The sequence below is a fragment of the Haliotis asinina genome, chromosome 4 (genome assembly GCF_037392515.1).
Source record: "Haliotis asinina isolate JCU_RB_2024 chromosome 4, JCU_Hal_asi_v2, whole genome shotgun sequence".
Lineage (NCBI taxonomy): Eukaryota > Metazoa > Mollusca > Gastropoda > Lepetellida > Haliotidae > Haliotis > Haliotis asinina.
This window is the reverse complement of record NC_090283.1, coordinates 42,312,610-42,330,823: the sequence shown is the minus strand read 5'-3', so window position 1 is coordinate 42,330,823 and position 18,214 is coordinate 42,312,610. Positions and strand designations below refer to the sequence as shown.

The 18,214-nt window shown below is 41.5% G+C and overlaps 1 protein-coding gene across 1 annotated transcript; it reads left to right on the top strand.

The window, feature by feature from the left end:
* Positions 1-1,004: 1,004 nt before the first annotated feature.
* On the top strand, positions 1,005-7,672 carry LOC137280955 (cell surface glycoprotein 1-like). Its single transcript, XM_067812132.1, has 3 exons — positions 1,005-2,206; positions 7,225-7,344; positions 7,618-7,672. The coding sequence occupies exons 1-3, from the start codon at positions 1,005-1,007 to the stop codon at positions 7,670-7,672; spliced, it is 1,377 nt and encodes a 458-aa protein (XP_067668233.1).
* Positions 7,673-18,214: the final 10,542 nt, after the last annotated feature.

Sequence of the window (18,214 nt, the reverse complement as noted above, 5' to 3'; positions counted from 1 at the left end):
AATATGTTAAATTATCAATCTATACTGTACACACCATGTGTTGCCATACACAAAGCAAAATTTGTAGTTATGGGCCGATGGATTACACTTCTGTAATAAAAGACCAGACCAGAGCAGAGCAGAGCAGAGCAGAGCAGAGCAGAGCAGAGCAGAGCAATAGGCCGATGGCAACAAATTCTATCCGCTTAGTGTGTAGTGCTTGTCACCCGTGTGCTATCGAAGATTAGCGGGACACACTATGCTATACTCTCTGGATGGTCCAAGAGGTGAACATAGAATATGTTTTTCTGTGTTCGAATCGGAACTGTTGCACGCTATTCAAAAACGTTCCAAGTGTATTACGTACAGTACTCTATGCCGCGATGCTCAGGGTGCATGTGCACCCGTAATCAGGCGAATCGGAACTACAATAGTTACACATTTTGGACTCTTATTGCTGGTTTGGGTACCGTACCCGGTAATGCTCTGTCTTCTGATTTCGGATAGGATGATATCTGGGGTATATGGTATATGTCTGCATATGTGGTATTTGTGCCCACAAGGACTCCTCCTTTCAGTAGTATTTCAGTGGGGTGTGGACACGACTGCGTTGGTCAAGGGCACGGTTTGTAGTGTAGATTCAATTTGTATTAAGCGTTTAAATATTATCATATTTTAGCCACATTGCCGTTTTCACTTTTGCACGACTTCTACGACATGTCAGCCTCTTGCCATGGGTTCAAATAACGTATGACGTCACACCCGTCGACCGCCTCGCAGCGTGTCAGCTGTAGAAAGAAAGACGTTTATCGTTTGAGTCCTATACGGCGGGGCGGGGCGGGGCATCAGCACGCACCTTGTGCCGTTTTGGAAATTTGTACACTTGCTCAAAAGTTATGCGCCACTATTTTTACAGTGTCTTGATTTCACCACTGAAGAGGATCAGAAATATAAACTATAAATGTTTATGACTGAATTAGCCTTCCCTAGATTCTTGAACCTAAGATTATAACAAGGGAAACGTTATGCAAGTGCAGCTGCATTTCCCTACACCTACATCTACACCTACACCTGCACCTGCACCTGCACCTGCACCTGCACCTACACCTTCACCTACACCTACACCTTCACCTACACCTACACCTACACCTACACCTTCACCTACACCATCACCTACACCTACACCTTCACCTACACCTACACCTACACCTACACCTACACCATCACCTGCACCTGCACCTACACCTTCACCTACACCTTCACCTTCACCTACACCTACACCTACACCTTCACCTACACCATCACCTACACCTACACCTTCACCTACACCTACACCTACACCTACACCTACACCATCACCTACACCTGCACCTACACCTTCACCTACACCTACACCTACACCACCTGCACCTGCACCTTCACCTACACCTACACCTTCACCTTCACCTACACCTTCACCTACACCTACACCACCTGCACCTGCACCTTCACCTACACCTTCACCTTCACCTACACCTTCACCTACACCTACACCTACACCTTCACCTTCACCTACACCTACACCTACACCTACACCTACACCATCACCTACACCTACACCTACACCTACACCTACACCATCACCTACACCTGCACCTACACCTTCACCTACACCTACACCTTCACCTTCACCTACACCTTCACCTACACCTACACCACCTGCACCTGCACCTTCACCTACACCTTCACCTTCACCTACACCTTCACCTACACCTACACCTACACCTTCACCTTCACCTACACCTACACCTACACCTACACCTACACCTACACCATCACCTACACCTACACCTACACCTACACCTACACCTACACCTACACCATCACCTGCACCTTCACCTACACCTTCACCTTCACCTACACCTACACCTTCACCTACACCTACACCTACACCTTCACCTTCACCTACACCTACACCTACACCTACACCTACACCATCACCTACACCTGCACCTACACCTTCACCTTCACCTACACCTACACCTTCACCTACACCTTCACCTACACCTACACCACCTACACCTGCACCTGCACCTTCACCTACACCTTCACCTTCACCTACACCTACACCTTCACCTTCACCTACACCTACACCTTCACCTACACCTACACCTTCACCTTCACCTTCACCTTCACCTTCACCTACACCTACACCTACACCTACACCTACACCTACACCTACACCTACATCTTCAAAATCAATCTTGAAAATCAATCTTGAAAATCAAGTTTCACACTCTTGGTTTCACCGGTCTCAGATTCTCCTTTCACGTTAGAGTTAGGAAATCAGTCATGGTGTGGAGAAAGTTGACCACCGCTCAGAGATGTCAGGTGATAGGTGATAGGTCATAGGTCATAGGCGTGAAAAAAATGCTGGCATGTCATGTAGGGCCATTGCAAGGCAAATGGGTCGTCATCACAGCGTCATCTCCCGTTTAGTTGGCAAACATAACCAAACCAATGATGTCATGAACAGGCATAGATCTGATAGTGATGATAGTAACCACTGAGTATCCAAAGCAGCAGATCACAGAAATAGTGGGTGGCCCCTAACTTTTGTGCATGTGCATATATTGAATTACACGTTAATATCTTCCTTTCGTCAATCTGTGTCGGTACTGTCGTATTTCGGACATGTTATTATTATAGAATTAACCATTCCAGGTAGTGTTAGGGCGTTCCACAATAAAACCACTTCGACTATTTCTTCCAGCAATGCGTCGCATTGTCCATACTCCTTAACTAATTCGTTTTATAAAGAGATACAATCAATCAAAAAAATAAGACTGCCTTGTTTTCCATCAAGAAATACCGGTTAATGCTGGAATCGTCCCACCGTGACCTCATCCAGATGTCATAGGCAGTTAACCGCACCATTATGACGAGGGCGCTGTCCTTCCCGTGTGCACTGATGGCCGCCCTACCTTGCAGGTCATGTGTTAGAGACGATAATGTTATTTAATTACTCAAATTACGGCTATACAAATCGATGTTAGCTGATACTCAAAGTACCACAAAAGGTCAAATGTTTGTTAGTGTCTTGCAATGGTGTTTGCATCGTCCGGATGGACTATAAATATCGTATGTTTAAACTACACTAGTTCCGTTCTTATCACTCGCCTGTGAAAATAAGTAATGCTATGATGAATACACGTCTGTTGTGTAGTGTGTCAGGTACTGACGATTAACAATATGTACAGAAACATGGTCTGTATTAGAAAGTGTAGCAAATATTCCAAACCAAACACTAATACATGAATCGTGAAAACATGTTATAGCGGGATATACTCTGGAAAACAATTTAAGCAACTTCACAGTGACCCCGCAAATGCATTTTGAAATAGGTTAGATCCTGAATAAACATAATGTAGTTGCTTTTGTGTTCACTAGTTACAACATAACATGTTTGGAATCTTTTTGCATTTCTTATTGTCGTATGCATACAATCAATTGATGTTTACGAAAAATACCCAGCCACAGAGTACATTAGAATCACCAAGTGCGTGAGAGAATGGTTGATAGTTGAACAGACAGCAAAACGCCGTCAAAGGTGGACAGTGTATCTGTACAGGTTGACTGAAGTTTGTGCACATAACGCGCCTCTGTTTGAAGTCCCAGGACCAAGGCCTGCTCGTTCAGGTACAGACGTAATGACGTCAGGTTTCCACTCGTCTGCTGTCCGTCCAAGCTATCAAGATGAAGACTTCAAATGACTTAATATATTGACTTAAATATCCGCTCGGTTCTCTGGCTGAAAAGAGGAGAACTGAATTGGTCATGGGATGGGAAAAAAATGGAGAGACACTAAAACATTTAGCACTACACTACAGTGTCCCATTTTTCATTGTATGTGGAGAAAGCAAGTCCTATGCACAGTCTATTTCTTTATTGGAATTAGTGTAGATATTCACATGAGATCACTGAATGATTGAATGATTCCCAAAAGCTTGAATTAAAAAAACCTAATAATCAAAGAATATATATGTACTATAACATTTATACAGCACAGCACAGCACAGCACATCACAGCACAGCACAGCATGTTGCATTGCCCATGTCAGGATACAGCTGGCTTGTGAAGGTTGAGGAAAATGCCGGGTTTCCATTGTCAACATGGTTAAAGCCATTCCCAGCGTTCCCCGCCGTGAGATTTGCTGGAATAATGCTAACCACACGTGTAGCTCCTTCACAACAATGGCCCTATTTGTCATATCATTCCCTGCACATATCGGCAGCAACATTTTACCACTGGTCAGAAAGGTTTGATAAAACAAATTCTTCATTTGAGGGCAGAGCCAAAATAAATCATAATACGCCACATGTTTCGCCATTCAACACCAATTTAAACATGATTATGAATATTGTGCACTCTTTGTGAAATTGACTGACGTACATAGAAGCGCGTCCTGATTCATTGATTGATTGATTCATTGATTGAGTTTAGCTTTACGCCGCACCGTAATCTTCCAGCTATATGGCGACAATCTGTAAATATTAGAGTGTGGACCAGACAATCCAGTGACCAACAACATGATCGTCGATCTGCACAACTGGGAACCGATGACATGTGTCAACCAAGTCAGTTATCCTGACCACCCTCACCTCTGACGACAAGCATAGTCGCCTTTTATAGCAAGCATGTGAATCCCATCCTGAACGTCTTGGGTTCGAAACGCTCAAGACATGCTTAAAAAACTGCTTTACAGATATACTATACCACAGAGGAAGTACGTCTATACCTTGATGTAAACACGGTGATGAGTATAGTTTACGTAAAAGGAAATTACCACTTAATTTGGATCAGACTTGAAGGCACGGCGCCAGCATGAGTTTCAGTGAACGGCTGTTTTTTAGATATTTGTAGGCCGCTTCAGTTAGTTAACACTGGCTCTGTTAACCTAGAGGGGGTAATGTAATACTAGATCCAGTCAACCAGATTCGGATCTGCCGAACACACACGTTATTTTCATCAGAAAATATAAATACTCAACGCTCTCCTGGTAGATATGTGTATGTAGCATTCCTTGTAAGAAACAACTTTTACCTTATCAATTTTAATCTCAAAATCACCACCCAAGATCTCTATTTCGATATTGTATGTCTGGCTATAACAGGTCACGGCAGTGTGTAAATGCTAAGTTTTTACACTCCATGTGGCTTGCGTCTGCCTTTATAAGCGTTACGTATTAGTATTTACAACCACGCCACGCCACGCCACGCCACGCCACGCCACGCCACGCCACGCCACGCCACGCCACGTCACGTCATATCATAACGCCATATCATAACGCCATGCCATGGCCGGGTGGACCTGGACTCAGTGTATTATTTCCTGGTACCAGAAAGTTCCAAAGTTCCTGAGTCTATCCCGCCTTCAACATTGTTCATTTCAATATTGCTTTCACACCTTCTTTATCAGACCTTTATCCTGAAAGATAGTGCGAGCTCACGTAAAATATGAAGACAATTTCAGTTCATGAATAACGCTCAAATGGCTATAATATCATGTATAACATATCCCAAATTGCACACTGTACAACACTAAGTAACATTACTCGGGTCAAACAGCCCTACTGCCTTTCAGCACGTAGTGTATGAGTGTATATTCCTCCCCTCCCCTAACACAGTGTAGGAGGCCAGCAACAATGTCTCAACTTCATTAAGCATCTCCAAGGGCAGATAAAAAGTAAATGTTATTTCAGCTTACGAAAAAAAACGAGAAAAAAATATCTTAATATCATATCATACAGCATAAAGCTGACACTGAAGCGCTGAAATGAACAAGTTAACGTTTCCGAGTCCTTACAGAATAAACATAGCAGGTGAAGTATCAATGCACATGACACTGTGCGTATTATGTCCAACAATGTACACCATTAGATCATCCAAGAATGTACCCCCCTGCCTGCCTGCCTACCTGCCTGCCCGCCCGCCCGCCCGGTCTGTAAATACTTGAGTCTGTATCAAGCAATCCAGTGATCATAGCTTGAACATCGATCTATGCAAGAGGGCATAATGCGACAAGCATGTCTAATGAAAACCTCGGTTGTGCGTGCGCGCGTGCGTGCGTGCGTGCGTGCGTGCGTGCGTGCGTGTGCATGTTTCTTTGGATACGGGACCCAGGCAGCAATGCAGCAATGTGTGGCTATTTTCCCCTCATTCATGGTCCGCTTCAATAAGTTTGTGAGTCAACCAAAGCACCTGCTATGGAGCAATACCATCGTTCCGTGGAGTAGACAAGTTCAGGTTCAGGTGTAGGTCAGCACACCACGTCGGACAGCTCCTGTATTTATTTTTTTTATCTATTTCTTATCCAAATTCAAACTCCACCCGTCTCCACAATAGGCTTTCCACATGTCCTAGTAAATGAGCCTGTGTTGTAAAGTCTGTGGTAAATACTGGCCATGTATGACGTAAATATACAGTATATGCACATGGGTCGTATCTCCTTGGCCTCAGCGACAGCTTGCAGCTATACTTCGTCCTCAAACTTACACCTGTCACAACACGCAAAGCAACAGTCGCCATGTATGCTTTTCAGGACCCTGTACCTGGGTATGGTGGTTCTTTTGTTCCCGCCAACTTAGAGATGGTTTGACAAGCTTAATTTCGCGCTCTTCCAATCAGGAGTCGTACTTTCCCTGTCACCATGATTAGCCGAACGGGACTTCTATAATGCCTTCACGTTGTCACATTCACATTTAATCCAAAACACCACTCATATTACAGTAGTTTGTCTAATTTTATTAAAGTATACACTGGCATTTCTTAATTACACTGAGTTAATGCCCCTCGTGTGTTTAAAGTTTCATTCACTCTCATGAATGGTCCTTGGTTGTGGTTGATGAAAAGAACAGATTACGTCATCGTGAAGAACAAAAACAAAAAAAAATATTTTCATTAGTTTTGGGGTTGGATGCATATTTAAAGAACTCTGACCCGGAAGCTATCGTGTTTACCACCGATTCCATGTGTGACTGCGCTTTCCTGGATCATCTTAGGGTCCGAAAATTCCACAGTCTGAAGTCGTGGTCAGAATTCTTGGCCAGCGCGCCAAATCGGCATCCCCGACTAGAGCCATCGACATCGATGCGGGTCTTCCCGTAATCCGTAGCCTTTGGGGATTTCTTGAAGGCACTTTTGGACGCCATACCACGACCTTCCCACGACCTTCCCACTGCTTACGCTATTAATAGCACTGGAAACACCGTCAATTCACCAATCGCCTTCGCCTTCGTCCACAGTTTCGACAAACCCAGAACCTTGCGCCAGGACCATCTTCTTCATCTTGTTCGCAGCCAACAGATACAAACCAAACAACACCCAGCAAAACCTACCACAGGCTACCAACCCAACCCAACCCAACCCAACCCAACCCTCACCCTCATGTCCAGCCACACTGCCTCAACTTCATTCATCTCCCATATATGGTCACGTAGTACTATCGCCTCCACTCATCCACATGCGCCCACCTCATTCACGCTTCTTAAGTACATTCCGCCTGTAGCCAGCTCTTCACCCACCAATGGTGCATAATTCCATTTTATTTTCTCTACACAGACCAATAGTTTACAGTATAATTCTTTTTTTTTTCCTCAGAGCCTTCATCCACTCGGCTCCTTCTAGTCTTGACATCAACACGCAGCTGGAGTAATCACTCTCACTGTAACCTGCACCCACCCGCAGGCATTCCCTATCCCGGAAGTGGCAAGCACCAATCAGGCGCCACATCGCACTGTTTACCTCCATCAGCTGATCATGGCTGACTAAACCTGACATGAGTCTCGAGGTAAGTCCATCGATGTTTTTCACTCCACATTTTAGAATTTTATGCACATAGCGTGTTCCTAACAGTGCCATGTTTCCGACAGCCACATGCAAGTCCCTCTTTCATGGAACACAGTGCATGTCACCTGTTTTCGTGCTATATTCTCATGTGCATAGCAATAATTGAGGCGCCTTTCAACGTGTCACCCAATGACTGCCCATCTGTGTTCTCTCATTCCAACAACGTATCTGCTGCTTTCATGATCACAGTGCCCACGTTTTCACAAGCAATTCATTTGTTTATGTTACAATGTTCGCTTTGTTTCTTAGTTTATTTATGTACGAAACGACTGACTCTTTGATCCAGCTAGTATCCACGAGGTAGTTTATGCGACAAGACATACAAGGTCATTTGTGTCGGATGAATATTGTCCACTGTGTTTATAATATGTCATGGATGTCAAAATGGGGTACACAGCTACTGGCCACTTACAAAGTTATTGAATCATAAAATAAGCAACCCCCCCCCCAAAAAAAAAAAAGAAGAAAAAACAAAACAAACAAAAAAAACCCCAAAAAACAAACAAAAAACAAACAAAAAAAAAACAACAACAAAAACTTCGTTTTTAACTTTAAATTTGGGGTGAATTAAAAATGACCGGGTTCTGCTGGTGTTCGAAGGAACCAAACCCAGACATGACTGAAACAGTATCAATCACATCAACCTTTGGTTCTGCAACACATACACAGGCTGAATTTGCCAGTGGTGCATTGAATGGTCAGACATATACATGCAAGTGTACTACGGTTTCCAATGATTTACCAGAACGGTCCAAGTCCACCAGTATACGGGAATCGTAACAGCGTGCTATCAATATACTTTTAGCACAATATGTGTATCGCCTACACTAGTCCTCCTAAGAACTACAGGACTGCTACGTTACGCTGAGATTTGCCACGTTACAGTTTCCGTTGAGCAAATATTTGCGGTTTAGTATTTTTTACAATTTATTGCCTTACTGTGAAATGCTTACACATGTAGAGAATCAAACAGGGTAATGATTTAACTATGTTGATTGAAAGAGGAAGCGAGTCCTACAATTCGTCCTTGCCTGCTGTGAGGAGATTAGGAAGTGCGAGGAGTTAGGATGTCCGCGTCGTGGGGTGACTGGGTTCGGGAGCGTGCAGCGCAGTGGTATGGCCAATACCTCATATATGAGGCCTTATTTTGGCATGCTTTGGAAGATAATTAAGCCTCAACGACCTGATCATCTCGAGGAGAATTTTATTATCTATATCAGCTTAGGGGAACCGTTTTAATGTTCGACGTTCAAATGAGTTAGGTGAAGAATTTGCCTTCGTTAAGCTCTGTTCATATTAATGAGGGGAATGAGCGTGTACTGACTTCTTGTAAGAGGATGCAAGCGCACCGTGAAATAACTTTTGAATATGATGAATATGAATATGTTTTGCATTCCATAAACAAACACTTTAAAGAAAAAACGTCTTTTGACAAATAGTTTCCTTTCACTTTGCAACCAAAGTGATACCTGGCGTTTCCATGGTGATGCAGATGTTATAGACAGCATCATATTTAGCGGTCGCGTGCAGTGAACTTGTGTTTACATTTTAATTTTAGGCAAGCTTTTTCATTCCATGATAACGTATGTCTCATAGATCAATTAAGACTATTTTACCAAATTATCTCCATCAATCTATCAAGAGATATTTAGTCCAACATACGTAGGCATGATGACTAGACCAGATGAACATGGTCCGGAAGTCGTCAAAATTAAACCAGTACCCAGCTCTTCACCTTGCACGTCTCCATTGCGTGTTTTCTGTGGCACTCCTGAGACTGAAAGCTTATGAAGTGTAAGATTGCATCAATGATCTGTGAATATCATCTGTGAAAACCAGAATGATTATTTCATTAATTCACGCCCTTTGTTTGGAGCAAAGGCCCACGTACATTTAATATATTATAAACTAACATGAATAAACACCTGCATCTCTTGGAAGACAGGGTCGTTTGCAGTGAAGTACCTCTAAAACGAACTGATATAACGAACTGTTTTGGTGTTTCTTTTTTGTTGTTGTTGTTGTTGTTGTTGTTGTCTCGGCCAATGATGTACCTATAAAGAATTATATTCAACAGTAAAAGAAACGCAACATTGTTTTGGTCAAGTTTTTAAATGGACATAAACAAGAACGCTTATTTTTATATGTCATTGATATCATTTTGTTTTCAAAACTTGCGTTTCTTCAGCTGTTCAGTATATAATGTGTCGTTTCTTTCACTTCGTTAAAACTCGTCTGCTGTAACTGCTGCTGAGTGAATTGAAGCGTTCCTCTTCACGGTGAAGACCCGTTGGATTTCCCACATGGATTCAATGTGTCAAACCCTTCTCCGGTGTGCCTTGTCGTTATACAGTTTGCATATTCCAAATCAGGACTGACTGACTGACTGACGGGACGGGACGGGACGGGACGGGACGGGACGGGACGGGACGGGACGGGACGGGACGGGACTGGACTGGACTGGACTGACCACGTATCTGTGACGACATGTCCACATGGTATAACAGTCATATTGATAACATGTTGGTATGGTTTAACTATAGTACTGCTGACGACATGTCGACATGGTATAACAGTCATATTGATAACATGTTGGTATGGTTTAACTATAGTACTGCTGACGACATGTCCACATGGTATAACAGTCATATTGATAACATGTTGGTGTGGTTTAACTATAGCACTGCTGACGACATGTCCACATGGTATAACAGTCATATTGATAACATGTTGGTGTGGTTTAACTATAGTACTGCTGACGACATGTCCACATGTGTAACAGTCATATTGATAACATGTTGGTGTGGTTTAACTATAGTACTGCTGACGACATGTCCACATGGTATAACAGTCATATTGATAACATGTTGGTATGGTTTAACTATAGTACTGCTGACGACATGTCCACATGGTATAACAGTCATATTGATAACATGTTGGTGTGGTTTAACTATAGTACTGCTGACGACATGTCCACATGGTATAACAGTCATATTGATAACATGTTGGTGTGGTTTAACTATAGTACTGCTGACGACATGTCCACATGGTATAGCAGTCATATTGATAACATGTTGGTGTGGTTTAACTATAGCACTGCTGACGACATGTCCACATGGTATAACAGTCATATTGATAACATGTTGGTGTGGTTTAACTATAGTACTTTTGACGACATGTCCACATGGTATAGCAGTCATATTGATAACATGTTGGTGTGGTTTAACTATAGTACTGCTGACGACATGTCCACATGGTATAGCAGTCATATTGATAACATGTTGGTGTGGTTTAACTATAGTACTGCTGACGACATGTCCACATGGTATAACAGTCATATTGATAACATGTTGGTGTGGTTTAACTATAGCACTGCTGACGACATGTCCACATGGTATAACAGTCATATTGATAACATGTTGGTGTGGTTTAACTATAGTACTGCTGACGACATGTCGACATGGTATAACAGTCATATTGATAACATGTTGGTGTGGTTTAACTATAGTACTGCTGACGACATGTCGACATGGTATAACAGTCATATTGATAACATGTTGGTGTGGTTTAACTATAGCACTGCTGACGACATGTCCACATGGCATAACAGTCATATTGATAACATGTTGGTGTGGTTTAACTATAGTACTGCTGACGACATGTCCACATGGTATAACAGTCATATTGATAACATGTTGGTGTGGTTTAACTATAGTACTGCTGACGACATGTCCACATGGTATAACAGTCATATTGATAACATGTTGGTGTGGTTTAACTATAGTACTGCTGACGACATGTCCACATGGTATAGCAGTCATATTGATAACATGTTGGTGTGGTTTAACTATAGCACTGCTGACGACATGTCGACATGGTATAACAGTCATATTGATAACATGTTGGTGTGGTTTAACTATAGTACTGCTGACGACATGTCCACATGGTATAGCAGTCATATTGATAACATGTTGGTGTGGTTTAACTATAGCACTGCTGACGACATGTCCACATGGTATAACAGTCATATTGATAACATGTTGGTGTGGTTTAACTATAGTACTGCTGACGACATGTCCACATGGTATAGCAGTCATATTGATAACATGTTGGTGTGGTTTAACTATAGCACTGCTGACGACATGTCCACATGGTATAACAGTCATATTGATAACATGTTGGTGTGGTTTAACTATAGTACTTTTGACGACATGTCCACATGGTATAGCAGTCATATTGATAACATGTTGGTGTGGTTTAACTATAGCACTGCTGACGACATGTCCATATGGTATAACAGTCATACTGCTGATCACAGGTTGGGCTGATTTAGCAATGATACTGCTGATTATATGAAATATGAAAACAATTTTGCTGGACATTGGTCAGCTGTAACTTCAGTGACTACAGATCGGTGTGGTAACGTTTCCATCATCAAGCATTAACGTCATAATAGATCCGCCATGCCTGTATATGTACACGATATAGGGAACACGCATTCACCTAGATTCACCTAGATTCACCCACTGCGACAACAGCTACATCAACTTCCTGTGCAACACCTTCAGCTTTACAAGGACTAAAGGATGTAAGGCATGTCCATCTCATGTATGTCTATGTATATATACGCTATGTTTAGACGAAGTGCTACAGATTTCCATGCTTTTACATTTGATAGAATATCACAGAAAGTGCTCATTAACCTTGAACACTCTAGCAGCATATTCTCGTGTGCATACAAGGAGCTAGCTGGCTATTGTCTCTCATAACACATTACAACTCAAGTGACCAGGGGACCAGCATTGTGTGTGATTATTGTTGGGCTGTGCAACATAACCGCTTTACCGCTATTTGCCGTTTCAGACATCAAAACAACACACATTGAGATTTACTCACCGACAACCGGTATTTTACCTTGCGTTCGGAAAACTTCGTAACATCCGGAGATTTCCATGTTTCATTTGTGCCAAATATTATTTACAGTTTTATGATATTTTTGTCGTGATCAAAACTGATCAAGCATTGTGATTTTGCTGTGTTTTTGTCCTATAAATCAAACATTAACATGATTATAAGTAGTTTGTTGTTTAAAAATTACTTCATGCAGTTCTGCAACATATATCGCAATATAGACTTCAACATCGCAATATGTCGCATTAGGAAACTTCTCTTCAGTTTCCACCCCTAGTGATGATCATGCCCTGAGTAGCCCTAGATGCATGTTTGACTATTGTTGGTGGGTGAATAATACTCTCATTGTTTCTATTGCTCTAATGTACTGGACAAAAATAGTCAGGGATATTTGTAAATTTCGAATTTATGAATGATGATGCTTTTCTTCATTGGCATACTGATGAAATGTCAGTCATAACGATTCCAATATCCCTAACTTATTTTGTCCAGTATAATTACCCTTGCATTGTACCTCCTCAGAGGCTTACTCCCATATACCTCTGATTTTCCAACATAGTATGTTTATCTTCTTCTTGGAAGTGTGTGCATTCCGCATTCAACGACTTCACAACGGGAGACTTCATTAAATCTACAATACAACACATTCATGCCACATTACACTTCCAGTGATAGCATGGCAGGCGCAAGGGTGACCTATGAAGCTATCGACTAGTCATTTTCCCAGTACTGACTACAACTGACGTTTGGTCAAGTTCATTTTGCACAGATAGAATACGTCAGCACATTAACTTTACTACCTCTTCACTGGATTATATCAGTATTGGTTCCCCCATGGTAGTAGAGAAATTCATCTTCGATATATATAATTGCAACTTCAAACCTTATGCAGATGATCATGCGTCTAACTCATGAAAAGCATGTGCAAATATCGTGCATGTGAAAAGCTGCGTTTTGGTATAAAATTTTGTTAATTGGCCCATTTTCATCGAGTGTTATCATTTATTGACCTCATGACAATAATCTTTTCAATGTTGCAAACTTGTTTCACAATACACCAGTTCAGGTGAAAACAGACCTTGAAACAGGATGGAATATTTTGCAAAATCTAGTTTTATATCAGTTGACTTGAACACATGACACGTGTTGTGGATAACACACTTTTCATTCTTTAAACGACGTTTCAGAGGTAACTCTTGCTCCTTCATCAGGCAAATATGACAACATAATTACAATAATGTGCAAAGATAACAACATATTTACAATAATATACAAAGATAACAATATAATTACAATAATACACAAAGATGATAACAATATAATTTCAATAATATACAAAGATAACAATATAATTACAAAGTCAATAACACCGGGTTTATGTACAAAGAAAACACACTGTATCATAAGGACAAAGCCAAGAGAGGGAACGGGGTGCGTTGATGGTCAAAGTAAACACCATAATGGAAACCAATAAGATGAGATTAATGTACAATGATAACAAAATAATGTAAGACAAAGCTGACAATTATAGGACAATAGAGTGTACACTGGGAAGGTAAATGCCTTGGTCCCGGTTCATGACTGGCTTTTTTCTCTGGATTTCGATGCTTTCTTGAAGTTTCCTCTTTTGGCGGTGATTGATGTCGGTGTGTAGAATCTTGGTTTTTTGCCAGGAAATATGGTGGCGGGGATTATTCATGAGATGTTCCGAAAGAGCAGATTTCATGTCAGACTGTCTCCATAGGTCTTGTCTCCTTTTGTCTTAGTGGTTATGGGGCGTGAGGTCTCTCCTAAGTACGTGTCTGCGTTGGCTTGTTAGCTTAGCTAATCTTTGAATACAATCGTTAATTACATCACATAGTTTTATCACAGTGACATTTCAACATGCATCAGTATGCGTAAAATAATTGTTTGCGTATGTATGTGGTTATACATTATGCACAATTTAATGTTCAGCCAAATGACCCGTGCAGATCATCTCTTCAGCAAGCCATTACGGGATAGTGTCTTAAAGATCTTTACCTTGGTTGATGCTTGTCATTTGCACATATCAATACTCATGATATCAATCACTGGATTGCCTGGTGCACACTCGGTACTCGAGTAGCTGGGAATTGCAGACTATGGCGTCAAACCACAACAAACGAGTACATCTGAGATTAGAGTCTGTATTAGTCCTTTTTATGCACCATACATAGTAATTACTGATATCAACCCAGCCACTCTCCTCCCGCCCATTCCAGACACAAGTACGCTCTGTGGGAGAAAATATGACGGGACGTGAGGATGGTCAAGTTTCATACAGCTCTAAACTTGAGGTCCTGCTACTGTGTCTCTGTTTATTCGTTACTATGCATATGCATGTCTGGAGGGGAGGTGTGGTCCATCTGCAGTAGAAAGCTGAGGAAACAACACAAGCATATACAGAAATATTTGTGATAATATATCGAATGTCGATCAAAAAACAAATACGGGTTGAACCACCTCACCCTGCTTGTGTATACATACGGATCCAAAAACGAGCCACGTCAGGTTCGCACGTGCAGCATGTTTCTCGAGACTTCACAGCTATTTGTAAATCAAAAGTAGAAACGTCCTTCAGATGCAGTTCCACAACCCAGGCTTCTTTTAAGGTAGGCACTGAGCATGCACCCACCACCACCACCCCGGCCTCACCACGAAAAGCAAATTATTTCATAACAGTTACGTTTATTACACATTCCAAATATCACCTCTATACCAATATCTGGAGACATAGGCCTAGATGTGAGTGAGACGCTACACAGTGATAATATTTTCCACCAGCATCACGTCAAAATCGTCTACTCCCATTCGGTGGCCGAATCGAACACAGTGCATGGAAAACAGTAATTGACTACAAGAATTACTAACCTGTTTTCATGCAGGACAAGCTATTTCATAAATGAAAAATGATTTTTGGTACGAGAGGTGAAACGGGCCATAGCATTGTTTGTAAAATTGTATTTAGTATGTGAGCACACGTGTGTACCATGATATCGTGGGAAAATAAATACAAAATAGAGTAAATCATCACGCTCAAGACTAGGGTGTAATTCTTCATAAGGGTACAATGTAAACAGATCAGACACAAAGACCATTTCTGTCACCCCCAGTTCTAGCATTTCTGGAATATTGCTAAAAGTGTAAGACGATATTCATTGATTTACATGCTGATGAGCAGAGGTCACACATACCACTGGACGAATATCATAAACCTCCGAAAACAATGTATGAGGTTACAAGAGGTTTGTAACGTGATGCAACCTCGGATTCCATGGCATGTTCTGGTATGTCATCACACAATTACAGTCTGACTGGCGGGTTGCTGTACGTTCATTAATTATTGCTATGAAGGTTTGTTTCCACAGACCACATGGCGCAAATATTTGACGGGTGATGATGCATGGAACAAATGTGCCCCAACAACAACAAGCAAACAGGCCCTTGATTGAGGAGCATACTCTTTGCAGGTATCTAGGTTATATAGAGAATGTGTCCAAATCAGAGATCGTATATATGGTCTCTGGTGTCAATGATTTTCACTCATCTGAGAGAAGAAAAGGGGAGGAAACATACATACAACTCTAGCTGTGACGTGTGGGATGTTACACAACCGGAGCTCAAGATGTGAAATGTTACCCCACTGAAGACACAGGTCTAGATGTGAGATACTACATCACTGAAGACACAGGTCTAGATGTGAGATGTTACACCAATGTCGACACAGGTCTAGCTGTGCGGTATTACACCACTGTAGACACAGGCCTAGATGTGAGATATTACATCACTGTAGACACAGGCCTAGATATGAGACGTTACACCACTGAAGACACAGGTACAGATGTGAGAAACCAATGTAGACATAGATTCGTGACGTTTTTTCCTTAAGAAAATGTTTTTATTGGTTCCCGAGATTATAATATGACCGATATACAACGCCGTGATGCTTACGGCTTTAAGTCATACAACTACATGATGCACGGGTGAGATATCAGTATATTAGTATATTCATGAACATGCATAATTCATTGAATAGATAATGTATAGGTAATGTCAGGTACAAATCAATACAGTTTGAGTCATCTAAGTACCTGGAAGAGAAGGTTCCATTTAAGATGAAAATGATTTATTTTAATTTTTTTTGTGTGAGTGAGCGAGTTTAGTTTTACGCCGCACTATACGGCGGCGGTCTGTAAATAATCGAGTCTGGACCAGACAATCCAGTGATCAACAACATGAGCATCGATCTGCGCAACTGGGAACCAATGACATGTGTCAACCAAGTCAGCGAGTCTTATCACCCGATCCCGTTAGTCGCCTCTTACGACAAGCACAGTCACCTTTTATGGAAAGCATGGGTTGCAGAAGGCCTATTCTACCCCGGGACCTTCACGGGTCTTTTTGTGTGTGTGTGTGTGTGTGTGTGTTTATGTTATATGATTTTCCATAATCAACGTTTATTTTAGAGGTTTTATATATAACGTTACATTTGGAAGCATATTTTTATAATGCGATGTGAGACCTTACACTAATATAGATAATGTCCATGTGCCAGACGCTACACCGCAGATACATCCCCTAGTGTTGAAGGCGGTGAAGGGGAAGGCGAACGTCGAGGACGATTCCCTACATAGGTGTAGCAGAATCACAATGAGTGAGTGAGTTTAGTTTTACGTCGCACACAGCAATATTCCCGCCATATGACGGCGGTCTGTAAAATTAATAATCAAGTCTGGACCAGACAATCCAGTGACCAACAGCATGAGCACCGATCTGCGATTGCAACCGATGACATATGTCAACCAAGTCAGCGAGCCTGACCAGCAGACGATGGACTAACGTACGGTGTACACTGGAAATAAGATAGATTATGAAAACGACCAAGACGATTGGGTGCAAACTATCCGTACAGACGTAATGCTAAGCATGGAAAAATATTTCATACACTATAAAACCTTAGATTGAGATACTTTTTGCCATTATTTGTGCAAAATAAGATAATCATACTTGGACAACATTTATATTCAAAGCATACTCACAATGCCTCGTTTTGTAGTTATTTAATGTGATATTTGTTTCAAAGGGAATATATGTATATAGATGAACTTTCCGTTTACCAGCTTACTATACATACTTGCTACCCTGACAGCATTAGTTACTAGTGACTTATTTAATATATGTTATGTGTTTTAAATTAATTATTTTATGGCTACACTAGATGTGATTAGAGACCGTTTAAGATAGTTTACTAACCTGATGAAAATTTAGTAGATGGCTAGGCTTTGTCTGTCACACAAGTTTTGCCAGTCGTGTCTGGTGACTATATGACGTGTCGGGGTGCGGGATGTTCATGCATAGAAAAAAGCATGCAGGTTTGAACGGGCCAATTGTATCGTGTTGTCATGGTTAAACACTA

What these genes read in the sequence shown, in the direction of transcription:
- LOC137280955 (XM_067812132.1), top strand. Translation starts at nt 1,005, where the DNA reads ATGCAAGTGCAGCTGCATTTCCCTACACCTACATCTACACCTACACCT. An exon ending in ACACCTACACCTACACCTAC is followed by an intron (nt 2,207 to 7,224) that starts ATCTTCAAAATC and finishes AGCACTGGAAAC; the next exon opens with ACCGTCAATTCACCAATCGC. An exon ending in TACAAACCAAACAACACCCA is followed by an intron (nt 7,345 to 7,617) that starts GCAAAACCTACC and finishes TTTTTTCCTCAG; the next exon opens with AGCCTTCATCCACTCGGCTC.